The following is a 17,662-nucleotide window of genomic DNA, read 5'->3' as shown; positions in this document are numbered from 1 at the left end:
TATAGGGGGAGAGCTTTCTCTCCTAACCGGCTGATGAAGCGGTTCAGGGAGGCCAGGCACCCGGTAAACTTTTGGACGTCTCGCATCTTGGTATGAATCTCCATTCTCTCTATGGCCTTGATCTTCACTAGGTTGCACTCGATGCCGCGTTCGGAGACCAAGAAGCCTAGAAGCTGGCCGGCTGGTACTCCGAACACGCATTTCTCAGGGTTGAGCTGGATCAGAAACCGGCGCAAGTTGTCAAATGTTTCTCTGAGGTCTTCCAGTAGGGTGCCACGCTTCTCCGTCTTCACCACAATATCTACATAGACGTGGGCATTTCTCCCGAGTTGCTTGAGGAGGCATTTCTGCATGCAACGCTGAAAAGTGGCACCGGTATTTCTCAAGCCGAATGTCATAGTCAGGTAGCAGAAAGCTCCGAATGGTGTGATGAAGGCGGTCTTCAGGCGGTTGGCTGGATCCAACTTGATCTGATGGTAGCCTGAGTAAGCATCCAAGAAACTCAACAGCTCGCATCCGGCTGTGGAGTCTATCACTTGATCGATTTGAGGTAAGACGAACGGATCTTTGGGGGAGGCTTTGTTGAGGCTGGTATAATCTATACACATGCGCCATTTATTGTTTTTCTTCAACACCAGGACCGGGTTGGCAAGCCATTCTGGAAAAAACACCTCCATAATGAAGCCGGCTGCCAGAAGCCGGGCTATCTCTTCTCCTACAATCCTTCTCTTTTCCTCCGACAGTCGGCGGAGAGGTTGTTTGACTGGTTTTGCGTCTGCTCGGACGTGTAGCTTGTGCTCGGCGAAATCCTTCGGAACACCCGGCATGTCCTTTGGGGACCATGCAAAGATGTCCCGATTCTCATGGAGGAAATCGACGAGCTCGCCTTCCTATTTGCTGTCCAGGTTTGCTCCAATAACGGCAAACCTCTCCGGGTTCTCCGGGTCCAGAGGTATCTTCTTTGTTTCCTTGGCTGGCTGGAAGGAGCCTTGAGCTTCATATTCCTTGGGGTCAGGGGACAGGGCCGGCTGCTTGCCGGCCATGGCCACGACTCGGTCCAGCATCTTTTTTCTTCGGCAATCACGAGGGACTCGGCCAGCCGGCTGCTAGCTGCAGCACACTCACAGGATTTCTTGTAGTCTCCGGCTATGGTGATGATCCCCTTTGAACTTGGCATCTTCATCTTGAGGTAGGCGTAGTGGGGCACAGCCATGAACTTGGCCAGGGCAGGTCGGCCAAGCAACGCGTGGTAAGGGCTCTCTAGATCCACCACTTCAAACCAGACTGCCTCTCGGCGGAAGTGATCCTTGTCTCCGAAGAGAACATCCATCTTGATCTTGCCGATTGGTGAGCAAGACAGGCCGGGTATGATGCCATGGAACACAGTCCAGCTTGGCATGAGTTGCTTCGTCTTGATGTTCAACTTCTCCATGGTGTCACGGTACAGTATGTTGATGCTGCTCCCACAGTCAATCAGTACATGGGAGAAACGGGCAGCTCGCCTTTCTGTCGCGAGGGTGGCGTCCAATACCAATGCATAAGAGCTGGGAGACGGCATCACCTCTGGGTGATCGGCCCGGCTCCAGCTGATAGGCTTCTCAGACCAATGCATAAACTCTGGGTTGTTAGAGGCGACCGCGTTGACTTCTTGGTGCTGTCGGCGCCGACTGCGCCTGTCTTCACTTTGGCTTGTAAAGACAACGTAGGCGGCGTGCTCGTCCGGGAACTCGTCTTGAATGGCTCCGGCTGCTGGTCGGGCAGCCGGCTGCTGAGGGGCTGGAGGTGGCTGGCCAGCAGGTGGAGGCGGCACCAGCCCCTCGCCTTTGGAGATCCGCGTGAGCCAATGACACTTCCGAGTCATGTGGTTGGACGGCTTCGCGCCGTTGTGGAACTTGCAGGGGGCATCAAGGGTTTGCTCGTAGGAGAAAGCCGGCTGCCAAGCCGGCCTGCCGCCCTTCTGCTTCTTGGGCATGGGCCGCTTTTCAGGTTGTTCGTCTTCGACTGTGGCTACTTGCCGGCTGGTGGAAGGCGGCATAGGGGCCTTGCGCTTGTTGTCGTTCTGGTAAGGGCGTCGACTGGAGTCGCCAGCCGGCGTCTTGGGAGCCGGAACGAGCACATTTCCAGAGGCATCCACTCGAAGCTCGGTCTTCATTGAAGAGTCGGCCGTGGCGTACTTGTCTGCTATGATCAGCAGCTCATCGAGGGTAGTCGGCTCCTCGCAGAGGAGCCAGTGCTTGAGGAGGGTGCCCTCTCGGCACCCGGCGGTGAAGTACTCTATGGCTTGAACCTCGTGCACCCCTTCGCAGGAGTTGCGGAGCTCGGACCAACGCGTGAGGTAGTCGCGAGTTGATTCGTTGGGCCCTTGGACGCACAAGGAGAGCTGGCGGGGCTTGGGAGGCCGCTTGTATGTGCTGGTGAAATTACGGATGAAGACTTCCGTGAAGTCTAGCCAGCTGTTGATGCTGTAGGGCTTGAGGCTGTTCAACCAAGTGCGTGTCGTGCCTTGAAGCATGAGCGGGACGTACTTCACGGCAACGCGCCTGTTGCCGTTCGCTATGCGGACTGCGGTGGAGTAATCGATCAACCAGTCTTCCGGCTTCACGGAGTCGTTGTATTTTGGCGTGTCTCTTGGGAGTGAGAACCCTTTGGGGAAGGGCTCGTCGTGGGTGCGGGGGCCAAAGCAAGGCGGGCCGACATCATCTTCTTCTTCTAGCGCCAGGGTCGCGCTAAGCGGTCGATCCGGTGGCGGGCGTCATTCTCACCGACTCCTTCGCGGTGGCCTAGTCGGCCACCGAGAGTCGGATGCGTAACAGGCGGCGGGGTGGGATATCTCTCCCCACGAGGCGGGGGAGGAGGCGGATCGCCTCGTCGTTCCACAGCTCGGGGGCGGCCTTCCGCGTCGCGCTCGATGGTGAGCCGAGTCCGACTGCGGCTAGCAGCCGGCTCCTTGTCTTTTCTCGCGCGGGCGCCGTCTGCAGTCGGCGTCCGGGATGTCGCGACGTGCTCTCGGCGTGGGGGAGGACTTTCAGCGCGGGCGCTGGCTTCATGCCGCTCTGCGGCCGCGTCGATCAGCTGCTGGATGCGCCTAGTCATGTAGGGGAGCTCGTCGGCCCCCAGCCCGTTCAGCTCGTCTACGGCCGCCTGAGCGGCACGCAGGTTCTCGAGTGGCGTGGCGTAGACTGGGCGATCTGCTCCGAACATGCTCGCGATGGCCCCGCCGCGCTTCTTGACGATGCCGGCTCGGGTCGGCCCGCCAGGAGGCGGCATACCAAAGGCGGCTCGGTCGACTTCGCGCTAGTGAGCCTCAGTGAGGCGTCTCATGGATGCTATCTTCTGGCCCTCCGCGATGAGGGCGAGGCGGCCTGGCTCCAGTGTCTCGGCATCAGCGTCAGCCGGAATGGGGGCGGACAAGTGTAGCGCCGCTTGTAGGACGTCGTGGGCGTTCTCGCCTGAGGCGGCGCCGTGGCTGATGACTAGCACCTCGGTGACAGCGCTGCTGCCACTCTCGGCTCGAGGAAGAGGGTCGTCAATGATCACCACGTTGGTGGGGAAGGTGTCAAGCGATGCCGTGTCAGAGTCGACAAGCATCGGGTCGGTGGAGCCGACCGACTCCAAGTCCGCAGCAGGCTCGCTGGAGACGTGAAGCTGATCGAGGAGGCTGACAAGGCGGCTCTCGGGACAGTCTGTGCCCGCGTCAGACGCAGGCTCGTCGGAGATGCGAGCCTCGCCAAGAAGATCGGCGAGGCAGCTCGCCGCGCAGGCGTCGTCGACGCCTTGCAGCGCGTCGGAGCAAGCGCCCTCGGGTGTGCTGGGCTGGCTACGCTCACTGGGAAGCAAAAGGGTTCCCGTCCAGAACAGGTCTCCGGACGACGGTGCACCTGGCCCCACGGTGGGCGCCAAATGTCGGGTAGTAGGTGCGACATATGCCAACGGGTGGCTTATCATTGTGGGAGCCAGTAAGACATCGCCGGTGCCTGGAAACGGGATAAGGCGAAGACATGCACGCCGGCGAATCTTACCCAGGTTCGGGGCTCTCCGTGGAGATAACACCCCTAGTCCTGCTCTGCAGGGTCTCCGCATGATCACTAGATCAACACAAGTGGCTACAAGTGGCTCCTTGAGCTGTTTGGCTAGAGGAAGAAGAAGGGCAAGGCTAGCTCTCCTCTTCTCTCTACGTGGTGTCTAAAACTCTAAGAGATCAACCCTTTGCATGGGTGCCCCGGGGGGTTTATATAGGCCTACCCCCAGGGGTACAATGGTAATCTGGCTGGACGCGGGTCCTAGCCATCAGTGTATGTATTCGCCGGCTTCTCCGCCGGCCGTTGGGGCCCGCCGGCTGGTGGGTCCCGCCGGCTGTCGGCCTCTTGGCCGACAGGCCGGCCCCACCGCCTGGGGGTCTTGCCGGCGGCTGGTTACTGTAGCCTCGCCCCTGATGACAAGGGCTTTGCCGAGGTAAGCATGGCTACAGTGCCGCCGCCTGGCGGGCTCTCACTGTAGCCTTACCTCGTCTTGTCTCCTTAATGATGCACATACTTCGAGGGAGGGAGGTAGCCGGCTATTGGGAGCCGGCTACGCCCCAGGCCGACTGGGGGAGGCTTGGCCGCCTTCGAGCTAGCATCTCTCTGGCTGAAGGGGCCCGCCGCCCGTGGGCCGTACTGACAGCCTGTCGTGGGTGGCGTCATGGTCAACATGGCAACAGTGCCGCGCCGGACGGGGGATGGCCGACCCGTACGGCGCACTGTGGCCAGGCGTGCTCCGGGATTCGGGGGTGGCAGGCTGTACTGTAGCCACGCCTCGTCTCGTCACCGTTATGTGGGTGCAGCCCTTGAGTGTGCAATCCTGGCCACTTGCCGGGAGCCGGTCTTCTTGTGGTCGGCTTCTGGGAGTCGGTCCTCTTGTGGCCGGCTTCTTGGAGTCAGTCCTCTCATGGTCGGCTTCTTGGAGTCGGGCATCTTGTGGCTCTCTTCGGGAGGGTTTTTAAGGCCGGGCCGTCTTCCAGTAGTCGGTCCATGAGATAGCCGGCCAGGGGAAGGCGACCCTGTGCTTTGGGTGCTTGAAGGCTCGACCGGCCCGATAATTTTTTGAAGAGCCAGGGGGAGTTGGTTAGGCTACCCGTGGCCATTTACTCCGACAGTCGGTAGAAACTTCGCCGGTGCATCCAAACCCCGTGATATGATACGCTCTATCACACATGAGCCTTATTATATCTTCCTCAAAACAGCCACCATACCTACCTATTATGGCTTTTCCATGGCCATTCCGACATATATCGCCATGCAACTTCCATCGCTTCTGTTTTGATGACTTGAGCATTCATTGTCATATTGCTTTGCATGATCATATAGCTGACATAGTAGTTGTCGCTCATCCACCGTTCATCATTTTTTATACATGTTACGCTAGATCATTGCACATCCTGGTACATTGCCAGAGGCATTCATATAGAGTCATACTTTGTCATAGGTATCGAGTTGTAATTTTTATTTCTTTTGAGTTATAAGTAAATAGAAGTGTGATGATCATCATTATTCATTTTTAGAGCAGTGCCCCAGTGAGGAAAGGATGATGGAGACTATGATTCCCCCACAAGTCGGGATGAGACTCCGGACAATGAGAGGAAAAAAGAAAAAGAAAAGAAAAGAAAGAAAAGAAAGAAAGAAAAAGAAAGAAAAAATAAATAACAAAGAGAGAAGGGGCATTGTTAGTATCCTTTACCACACATGTGCTTCAAAGTAGCACCATTTTTTTCATATGGAGAGTCTCCTATGTTGTCACTTTCATATACTAGTGGGAATTTTTCATTGTAGGATTAGATGCACACCCACTTAGTTTTCATATTGAGCTTTCATACACTTATAGCTCTTAGTGCATTCATTGCATGGCAATCCCTACTCCTCGCGTTGATATCAATTGATGGGCATCTCCATAGCCGGTTTGTTAGCCGCGTCGATGTGAGACTTTCTTACTTTTTTGTCTTCTCTATATTTACCCCTATCATTATACTCTATTCCACCCGTAGTGCTATATCCATAGCTTGCGCTCATATATTGCATGAGGATTGAAAAAGCTGAGGCGTGTTAAAAAGTATGAACCAATTGCTCGGCTTGTCAACAGGGTTGTGCATGATAAATACTTTGTGTTAAGAAGACAGAGCATGACAAGACTATATGATTTTGTAGGGATAACTTTCTTTAGCGTTGATATTTTGAAAGACATGATTGTTTGTTGGGATTCCTGAGTATTGATGTATTTATGTCAAATTATAGACTATTGCTTTGAATAACTTGTGTCTTAATAGTCATGCCATGACTAGACATATGATCAAGTTTATGCTAGGTAGCATTCCACATCAAAAATTATCTTTTTTATCATTTACCTACTCGAGGACGAGCAGGAATTAAGCTTGGGGATGCTGATACGTCTCCGTCGTATCTATAATTTTTGATTGTTTCATGCCAATATTATACAACTTTCACATGTTTTTGGCAACTTTTTATATGATTTACTGGATTAACTTATTGATCCAGTGCCCAGTGCCAGTTCCTGTTTTTGCATGTTTTTTGTATCACAGAATATCCATATCAAACGAAGTACAAACGGGATAAAATTTACGGAGAATTATTTTGGAATATATGTGATTTTTGGGAGTTGGAATCACCGCAAACAGAGGCCCACACAACCCACAAGACACCAGGGCGCGCCAGAGGCCCCTGGCGCGTGGTGGTGGGTTGTGCCCTCCTCGAATGTCGGTTGGAGCTCTACTTCGGGTGCAAGGAAGCTTATATCCGGGGAAAAATCGTGTTAAAATCTCAGCGCAATCGGAGTTATGGATCTCCGGGAATATAAGAAACGGTTTTCGGCCAGATCCGGGGAACGCGAAACAGAAGAGAACAGAGAGGGAGATCCAATCTCGGAGGGGCTCCCGCCCCTCCGCCACCATGGAGACCAAGGACAAGAGGGGGAACTCTCCTCCCATCTAGGCGGGAGGCCAAGGAAGAAGAAGAAGGAGGGGTGCTCTCTCCCCCTCGCTTCCGATGGCGCCGGAGTGCCATCGGGGCAACGATCGGGACGGCGATCTACATCAACAATCTTGCTATCGTCAACACCAACTCTCTTCCCCTCTATGCAGCGGTGTAACACCCCTTCTCCCTACTGTAATCTCTACTTAAACATGGTGCTCAACTCCATATATTATTTCCCAATGATCTATGGTTATCCTATGATGTTTGAGTAGATCTATTTTGTCCTATGGGTTAATCGTGATCTTGGTTGGTATGATTGTATATTTTATTTATGGTGCTGTCCTACGGTGCCCTTGTTGTAGGGTGTTGCAATACGTTCATGATTTGCTTATGGTGGGTTGCGAGAGTGACAGAAGCTTAAACCCGAGTAAGTGGGGTATGACGTATGGGAGTAAAGAGGACTTGATACTTAATGCTATGGTTGGGTTTCACGACCTTAATGATCTTTAGTAGTTGCGGATGCTTGCTAGGGGTCCAATCATAAGTGCATATGATCCAAGTAGAGAAAGTATGTTAGCTCATGCCTCTCCCTCATATAAAATTACAAGAATGATTACCAGTACTTGTTATCGATTGCCTAGGGACAAATAACTTTCTTGTTGACACAAACCCTTTTTCTAAACACCTAACTTTTATTATCTTTCAAAGTACTTCTAGTTTTATTCTTGCAAAGTAGTTCTAGCATCACACCTACAAAATAGTTTCATACTTGTTTTCGGTAAAGCAAACGTCAAGTGTGGGTAGAGTTGTATCGGTGGTCGATAGAACTTGAGGGAATATTTGTTCTGCCTTTAGCTCCTCGTTGGGTTCAACACTCTTATTTATCGAAGAAGGCTACAAACGGTCCCATATACTTGTGGGTTATCACCCATGTACTTTAACTTTCACATATTTTTATCCATGTTGAAAACTTCAACCAATTTGTCGTCAATCATCAAAAAGGGGGAGACTGTAAGTGCATCTAGTATCACCCCTAGTTGGTTTTGGAGTATTTACGACAAACATGGTTGAGGGACTAATGTGTTTGTGAGAATTGCAGGATAACACAAGTAGTAGTCCCTCATTTATTCGGTTTACCTACCAGAGATGACCCCTAAAAATGTATGAAGACATTGAAGACAATGGTGGTTCGTGAAAACATTCACTTGAAGATAATGACTTGTGAAGACATTCACTTGAATACTATGGAGTGCGAAGACATTGTTTCTTTCGTAGTTTCCTTTTCTTCTTTATTGAATCATAGGAACCACCGTACTGTTAAGTGGGGTCCAAGTGAACAAAGTCAGATGACTGAAGTGATGCTCAACCAAAATCCTATGTCTTCGAGCGAAGACAATGAGAGAAAATCTTATCCATTGTTAGATGAGTCCGCTTTGCTTGTAGCCCAAGCCAAGTTGTCGCGTGTGTTTAAAATCCGACCGTTGGACACGCGTCGGTTCCTTAGTGACCCAGGGTCATTTTGGACATATCATGTCTGGTTGCCTCCTGGCTATAAATAGCCCACCCCCTACACCATAAATTGGTGGTTGCTCAGAGTTAGTGCACGGCTTTTGTCGTTTGAGAGAAACCCACCTCCGAAGCCTTTGAGAGAGAGATCCTTGCGAGGACAAATTCCAAAGCACCCAGAGACAAAGAGTGTTAGGCATCACTGAAGTCTTCCTGTCCGCGTGACTTGAAAACTTGTTACACTTGAGGACTGTGCATCCTCCAACCGGTTAGGCGTCATGTTCTGAGGATCCAAGAGTTATTGTGGATCACCAGTGAATGGAGTCTGTGAAGGTTTGTAAGTCTACCTTGAAGACTTACCAGAGTGATTGGGAAAGGACTGGGTGTCCTGTGATAGCCTGGCTTATTAGGGATGATAGACTACTCATATCAATAAGGAATTCCTTCTTTTCCGGGAGCCCATTCGGAAAGAACTCCAAAGTTAAGCGTGCTCAGCTTGGAGTAGTTTCAGGATGGGTGACCGACCGCGAAGTTGCTCCCGGGTGCGCACGAGTGAGGACAAAGTGTGCAGAAAAGACTAGTATTGATCTGTGGGGCCAGTCTAGATCCCGCCAGGAGTAACGACCACTGGCGGGTGTGTCCGGGGCGTTACAAGTTGGTATCAAAGCCGACCCTCGCGGTTAAACGGATATTTGCGGACGGGTGCGCGGCCATGTTGTGCATGACGTGTGTGACCCATCATGGCACACGGCATGGCACATGTTCCAGACTGGAAGCACAGACGTATGTGCCAAGAGGGAATGTTCCTGTGGCCCGACGAGGACGTCGGTTCCTCTGAGTGGGGGTGTATGTGATAGCCTGGCTTATTAGGGATGATAGACTACTCATATCAATAAGAAATTCCTTCTTTTCTGGGAGCCCATTCGGAAAGAACTCCAAAGTTAAGCGTGCTCAGCTTGGAGTAGTTTTAGGATGGGTGACCGACCGGCAAGTTGCTCCCGGGTGCGCACGAGTGAGGACAAAGTGCGCAGAAAAGACTAGTATTGATCTGCGGGGCCAGTCTAGATCCCGCCAGGAGTAACAACCACCAGCGGGTGTGTCCGGGGCGTTACATGTCCTTAGCTCAAGGGGAATAAGGTGAAGACACAGTCTTCTGAGTTCAATCTCAGCCTCCCTAACTAGACGTACTATTGTCACAGCAACTGAAACTGGTCTACCAAATCCTTGTCTTCACCAAGCTACTGGTTCTATCCCCTGCTTCCTTTACTTTTCAGTTTGTCTTCGTGAAATCATTGCCTGCCTGCCTGATTTGTTTGACTTCGTTGTGCGAAGACTATTACCTGTTTGGCTTCATACTGTCTTCCATTCTGATTCGTACTACCTAGCTGATGTTAGTCTTCGTGCTTTCACTACATTGCTTAATTGACTATGGTTGGTCTAGTGTAGTTCATCTTCCGCGACATATCATATAGGTTCATTCTAACAGTTTGTCTTCAAAGACATCGTGTTTTGAAGACTTTCATAAAATCACCTATTCACCCCCGCTCTACTCGATAACTAGCACTTTCAGTAACAAGTAACAAGTAGCAATAGTAGCAAAGGTGCAGCAACTTGGCCCAATCCTTTCTATATCAAAGGACAAGCCGGAAAGTTCTCTTATATAAAGAGAAGTGCTCTCGAGGACACATGGGAATTGTCGTCTAGTCACGTTCATCATGTTTAGTTGATTCGCGTTCGCTACTTTGATAATTTGATATGTGGGTCTACCGGTGCTTGGGTGTTGTTCTTACTTGAACAAACAACCCACTTATGATTACCCCCTCCCGTAAGCATTCGCAACTAAGAAAAAAGAATTAAGATAAATCTAACCATAGCAAGAAACATATGGATCCAAATCCGCCCCTTACGAAATAACGCATAAACTTGGGTTCAAGTTTCTGCCACTCTAGCAATCCATCATCTACTTATTACTCCATAATGCCTTCCCTTAGGCCCAAATATGGTGAAGTGTCATGTAGTCGACGTTCACATGACACCACTAAAAGAAGCAACAACATACATATGAGCAAAATATCAATCGAATACCAACATCATATGATATGACAAGACATCTCCCATGTCCTCAAGAATAAAAGTAATTACTCACAAATCATATTCATGTTCAAGATCAGTGGGGTATTAAATATGCTTGAGGATATGAACATTTAATCTTCCACCAAATAAATCAACTAGCATCAACCACAAGATGTAATCAACAATACTAGCAACCCGCAGGTACTACTGGTCTGAGATTTTGGGACAAAGATTGAATACAAGACATGAACTAGGGTTTGAGAGGAGATGGTGTTTAAAAGATCGTGGATGTCGCCTAGAGGGGGGGTGAATAGGCGCTTTAAAATAATTACGGTTTCGGCTTGAACAAATGCGGAATAAACCTAGCGGTTAATTTGACAAGCACAAAATCTACAACAACTAGGCTCACCTATGTGCACCAACAACTTATGCTAAGCAAGATAAACAACTAAGTGATAGCAAGATATATGACAAGAAACAATATGGCTATCACAAAGTAAAGTGCATAAGTAAAGGGTTCGGGTAAGAGATAACCGAGGCACGCGGAGACGACGATGTATCCCGAAGTTCACACCCTTGCGGATGCTAATCTCCGTTTGGAGCGGTGTGGAGGCACAATGCTCCCCAAGAAGCCACTAGGGCCACCGTAATCTCCTCACGCCCTCGCACAATGCAAGATGCCGTGATTCCACTAAGGGACCCTTGAGGGCGGTCACCGAACCCGTACAAATGGCAACCCTTGGGGGCGGTCACCGAACCCGTACACTTTGGCAACCCTTGGGGGCGGTCACCGGTACCCCTCAAATTGCTCGGGGCGATCTCCACAACCTAATTGGAGACCCCGATGCTTTCCCGGAGCTTTACACCACAATGATTGAGCTCCGAACACCACCAACCGTCTAGGGCGCCCAAGCACCCAAGAGGAACAAGCTCAAGGGTACCAAGCACCCAAGAGTAATAAGCTTCTCAACTTGTAACTTCCACGTATCACCGTGGAGAACTCAAACTGATGCACCAAATGCAATGGCAAGGGCACACGAAGTGCCCAAGTCCTTCTCTCTCAAATCCCACCGAAGCAACTAATGCTAGGGAGGAAAAAGAGAGGAAGAACAAGAAGGAGAACACCAAGAACTCCAAGATCTAGATCCAAGGGGTTCCCCTCACAAAGAGGAGAAAGTGATTGGTGGAAATGTGGATCTAGATCTCCTCTCTCTTTTCCCTCAAAAACTAGCAAGAATCCATGGAGGGATTGAGAGTTAGCAAGCTCGAAGAAGGTCAACAATGGGGGAAGAACACGAGCTCAAGAGATAAAATAGAATGGGGAAGAAGACCCCCTTATATAGTGGGGGGAACAATCCAACCGTTACCCCCACTTCAGCCCCGCAGAGAGCGGTACTACCGCTTGGCCAGCGGTACTACCGCTTGCCCCTATAAGCGGTACTACCGCTCCCCCTCGCGGTACTGCCGCTGGGCCTAGAGCGGTACTACCGTGGTGGCAGGGCGGTACTACCGCATACGAGCGGTACTACGGCCCCCACTGCCGCGGCTAGTACCGTAAAACCCGACACGAAAAAGACCCCTCGAATCGAGGCGGTACTAGTACGAGACCGTAGCGGTACTACGGTTGGGGCCACCAGCGGTACTACCGCTCTGGAGCGGTACTACCGCTTGTAGCACCCAAGCGGTACTACCGCTCCGGCCCGCGGTACTACCGCTAGGAAACCAAAACTGCCATAACTTCTGCATATGAGCTTCGAATTGAGCAAACTCAAGCTTGTTGGATTGAGAAAGATGAGTAGCATCAAAACAGCGAGTGAACAAATAGAGGAGTGAAACCTCCAACCGAGAAGAACCGGCATAACCTCCAACATCGAAAACATCATAGAAGATGCGAGTGAACTCTGTTTTCGATGAACTCGAGCTTGTCATCAAGATGACCATAAGCTCCAAAACTCACAAAGAGAAGAACCAAACAAGAACCAATAAAGATGATGCAAGGATGCAATGGTTTGAGCTCTCTATGAACGATACGATCAAGCTACTCATCGAGAGCCCCCCTTGATAGCACGGCAAACGATCCTATAACCCGGTCTCCCACCTACCATCATGAGACCGGTAAAATAGAAAACCTATCAAGAGCAAACCTTTGCCTTGCACATGGTCCACTTGAGCTAGATGATGACGATCTTGACTCCCTCAAGTTGGACCACCTTTCTTGGTTGCGTTGGCTCGATGAAGACTAGTTGATTGCTCCCCCATGCTCCACTATGGGTGAGCCACTCTTCCGCACATCTTCACAAGTCCATTGTCACCACAATGGACGGCAAGCTTCAAGCATTTGATCTCTTCATGATGCTTCACTTGAACTTGCACACCGCAACATCTTCACAAGTCCATTGTCACCACAATGGACGGCAAGCTTCAAGCATTTGATCTCTTCATGATGCTTCACTTGAACTTGCACACCGCAACCTAACCCCACAAAGAACTCTCACGAAGATCATGGGTTAGTACACAAAGCGTAATTGACAATGCTCACCACACCATGGGATCGCTTGATCCCTCTCGGTACATCTTGTGCGCTTTGTGTGTTGATCAACTTGATTCACTATTGACTTAGTCTTGATCAACCTTGACTCTTTCCAACTCTCTTCATTTGGATGATGTCTTGAAGGTAAACATGAATGATCACGCAATCTTCTTCTTCAAGACATGCTTGCAATAAGCTCAACTCTCACATGACCAATCTTTGGATAATTCCTTAATAACACCTTGGTCACCACATAAACTCCTTGAAACCAACACATGGACTTCAAGAAATGCCTATGGACAAATCCTTCAAATATAACTCAAGGCAACCATTAGTCCATAGAGATTGTCATCAATTACCAAAACCAAACATGGGGGCACCGCATGTTCTTTCAGTGTTGGTGAAGATGTTGATGAAGATTGGTCCTCCCACGATGAGAGGATCGTTGGTGATGTCGATGGCTTCGATTTCCCCCTCCCGGAGGGAAGTTTCCCCGGCGGAATCGCTCCGCTGGAGAGTAAAAGTGCTCCTGCCAAGGTTCCACCTCGAGACGGCGGCGCTTCGTCCCGAAAGTCTTCTTCTGATTTTTTTTTCTAGGGCAAGTGGCTTCATGTAATAAAAGATGGGCACCAGAGGCCTGCCAGGGGGCCCACAAGCTTAGGGGGCGCCCCCCCCCCCAGGCTTGTCGCTTCCTGATGGGTCCCCTCCTGGTGCTTCATCCGCCAACATTTTTTATATATTCCAAAATAATTCTTCGTAAATTCAGGTCATTTGGAGTTGTGCAGAATAGCTATCTCTGACGTAGCTCTTTCCGATCCAGAATTCCAGCTGCCGGCAATCTCACTCTTCATGTGAAACTTGCAAAATAAGAGAGAAAAGACATAAGAATTGCATCATAAAATGAAATAACAATCCAAAACACAATAAATAACAGTAGAAAACCATGATACAAGATGGACGTATCAACTCCCCCAAGTTTAGACTTCGCTTGTCCTCAAGCGAAAGCCGAAATCGATAATCATGACCCCATGTTTAGAGAGAGAGGTGTTGATAAAAACAAAATACAGACGTATCAACTCCCCCAAACTTAGACCTCGCTTGTCCTCTATTTTTTAAAATGTAGCTTTACTTTTGAAATTAGTAAGGTGACCATAGAAGCTCATAAGTTAGCCAAGCATTCTCTTTCGTTAGGATTGGGGCGCCACATTTGGTTTGGTCACCCTTACGACCCAACATGTATCCCACAAACTGTGGTTTTTGATGAATAAAGCTTGACTAAATCTAAAAAAACATGAAACTTTTGTTGTTGTTGACGTGCCGCGCTGACAAGTTGTTTTCTTGTTTTTGCTGGAAACAAGGATGAAGTTGTTGCTACGCATGAAACTGCATGAGATATCAGCTGGCACCATTCACCGCTGGCAGTGCACTGCATGCCTGTTATGCATGGAGTCCACGCCACTAGGCAATAGCAATCTCATCACTTTTTTTTTTGAATGATTTGAAGATAGCAATCTCATGACATGACTGGAATGCTCCACGGTTGGTCCTCTCCGTGCAGTCGTCTCCTAGGCCATATGGCCACTAGGACTACAAGTCCACGAAAAGAGCAATTGAATCATTTCCATTCATAGTGTTTGCCGTTGAGCAAACACTCGACTTGATTGAGTTCTTTCCTTGCCACCAGGCAAAAATTCCAAAGATGCGATGGGCGCCATACTATGGGCGCTCCGCCGCGCCACCTGCTGAGAAAATATCGCCATGACGTAAACTGTGACATTTTTCTCTACAAATTGTGCAAGGGCTAAGGAACATGGTAGTACTCAGAAGATGGCGGATTACGGAGGGAAAACAGAACAAAAGTACGTATGAAATGCAAACAAACAAATAAACAGCATTCTATTTCTTCTTCCCAGCTTTGCCCTCCTTCCTCCTGACAATCTCGTCCTGGTACCGGATACCCTTCCCCTTGTATGGCTCCGGAGGCCTCCACTTCTTTATGGTGGCAGCAAACTGACCGATTTCGCTCTTGTCGTACCCACTCACGATGATTCTCGTGTTCTCCTCCACCTTGACTTGAAGTCCTTCTGGGACAGCCATCCGTACAGGGTGCGAGAATCCCAGGTTCATCACCAGGTCTTTGCCCTCCACCGTCGCACGGTACCCAACCCCCACTAACTGAAGCCTCTTGTCAAATCCTTTTGACACCCCCACGATGATGTTGTCCGTCAGGGTTCTGCATTAACAACAATTTGCAACCGTGTTTTTAGAACAACTTCGAGATGATTGATCTAATCCAACCAACCAATAGTTACTTTTAGTTAGTTAGCGAATGAATGTGCAAACATCATTCTGTTACCGTACAAGAACATTATGCTCTTATGATTAATGACAGCAAATTTAGATACCAGTAACAGAAAAAAAAGGAAAGAAAGGGTTGGCTAAAGCTTGACTCAAGGAGTCAAGGGTTAAGGGATCGATCCATTTTCACAAACAGTTAAGGAGACAGAATTTGGTCTCATATCAATCTATCATCATGCATAAAAATAGTTGTAGTGGCAAATCCCTTGCCACTTCACAAAAAATATATCTTTCTTTTCCATTTATTTAGTTCCCCGCCTAAACTAGATTTGTTCGCCTTGGTATGAATAGACAACAGGGTACCAAATGTTGGAAATAAATACTTCTATCCAAATCTTTTGCAGACATGTTACAAAAGCTCTCTCTGTTTCTTCCCCGCCTACATTGAACAATTTTAGAGCTAAACAAAGCAAGATGACCACCTACATTTATGATTGGGAAGACAGGTGTCTCCTAAAGAATTTAAACATTGCTTTCTGGAAACTAGAATCTTGTAGGAGCTAGTAAGAGTAAAAGGTTGTGCGGATGGCATATGTGATAGAACTTCATTTTCAGGCACTGGTGGTATCACAGTGTAATTAAGTTTTTTTTTCATACTGCCGCTCTTGAGTGCAAGAAGTGATGGCTCATATATGGGAATTGTGACAAGAGCAGGCATCACAAGTTAGTACTCACTTTGGGTATACAAGAAAAGATATGGAACAAACATAATGAGCAGTGACGCAATGACAGTGAAATAAGCAAACTCATTTTGCAGTTTCTGTTGTCAGTTTTACCTGAAAAGGCCATGCATCTGATTCGCCCTTTTGGTTTCCACAGTCTTGAATACTCTCAATTTGCCAGTTTCTTCTTTCACAACTTTTACTTCGGTGGGATAGTTTAATGACAACTCTCCCAGTGGACCCTTAGCTTTGACAAACTGCTCCTCTAGTGTTAGAGTAACATTTGATGGAACTTCAATCGGCTTCTTTCCGATTCTAGATTCCTTGCATTCCACTGTTTTTCTAATGAAACCAACTCTGCCAGCAGGGATAACACGAAGAAGTATGCCTTGTGACTTCCCAAGGAAGCCAGTTCTTGAATTGCTGTTTTATTTCACACAAAAATAAGATTCAGTAAAATGTTATGTATTTTCCATAGAAAAGCACAAGCCCTTACGTGAAAAATAAGAACACGTTACTTTGACTGCAGACACATTAGTAAAGCGAAATACAGATAAAATCATGAATGCTCAGCAGGACTATTTTTAGTGAGACCCAAAGACAAAATGATATAAGCTACAAAATCTAAAAAGCGGTAGCTAAAAACATGACCCTGAACCATTCACCTAGCATACCAAGTACTTCTCCGCTTTTCTTGCTCGGTAGTAACAAAATGAGATATTAAAGACACTTGTTTCAGTTCTGCACAAAATCCACTCCTTGTTAGGAGCTCAGCTTATCAGTAGCATGATAAGGCAATACTTCATTTAAAGCTTTTGGAAAGCTAGACCTTCAATATAAAAAACAACCTGGAGGTGCAGGTGACTTTGCAACCCACGAATCTGGGATATCAATATCTGTATACACGGTAATGAGGTTGTTCCAGAACGGTCCTATGATGAATAACTTCATGATCGACCCCATTTTGCGGATACAAAGATTTGGGATGCTAAATGATAGATGCATATTGTAGGCAGATTACGGGCCTATGGACGCAAATCAAAATGTGGGGGTACTATTAGTATACCCAAGGCATTGGTACATTGAACTAAGTAGCAGGACAGTTGTGCCCCATCCACAGCCACAATCCTAATACTAATAGAATGAGCAAAGTCCCCACACGATTACGTGCCTCCCGAGTTCAAAGTGTCAGAGAACGCTGAACTTGCTACTACTTGGTAACCAATCTACTTACACAGCCTATTGGCACAGTCCCTAAGCCAATAGCATCGGAATCGAGAACTACTTATTCTCGGCGAAGCGACAAGATAACTGCAGCCTACAACGAATGCGATTGCGGGTGAACCATCCAGGACCGCCTGCGCAGCCACGGCGCTCCGTGCATTTCAACATAAAGAACCAAATTGAACAAAGGGGCGAAGAAACAGATAGACTCGTCTGTGAAGACACCGATGAGGGGTGTAGAAAGAAGTAAGCGGTACCAAGGGAGGTGGAGGGAGGGGGAGAGGGACGCCATGGACGGGCTCGGTGCTGCCGCCGCTCGCTCGGTGCAGGTTTCTTATAATTTATCC

At 48.7% G+C, this 17,662-nt stretch overlaps 1 protein-coding gene across 1 annotated transcript; it reads right to left on the bottom strand.

The window, feature by feature from the left end:
- Window positions 1–14,830: 14,830 nt before the first annotated feature.
- On the bottom strand, window positions 14,831–17,641 carry LOC123097432 (50S ribosomal protein L6, chloroplastic; the record flags this gene model as incomplete). The annotated part of the gene is given in 3 exon segments (XM_044519161.1): window positions 14,831–15,304; window positions 16,206–16,514; window positions 17,573–17,641. Coding segments are annotated over 3 exon segments (681 nt in total). The 3' UTR covers window positions 14,831–14,967.
- Between the last annotated feature and the right edge of the window lie 21 nt (window positions 17,642–17,662).

The sequence above is a fragment of the Triticum aestivum genome, chromosome 4D (genome assembly GCF_018294505.1).
Source record: "Triticum aestivum cultivar Chinese Spring chromosome 4D, IWGSC CS RefSeq v2.1, whole genome shotgun sequence".
Taxonomy (NCBI): Eukaryota; Viridiplantae; Streptophyta; class Magnoliopsida; order Poales; family Poaceae; genus Triticum; species Triticum aestivum.
The sequence above is the reverse complement of the archived record's forward strand: the minus strand, read 5'-3'. Positions and strand labels throughout refer to the sequence as shown.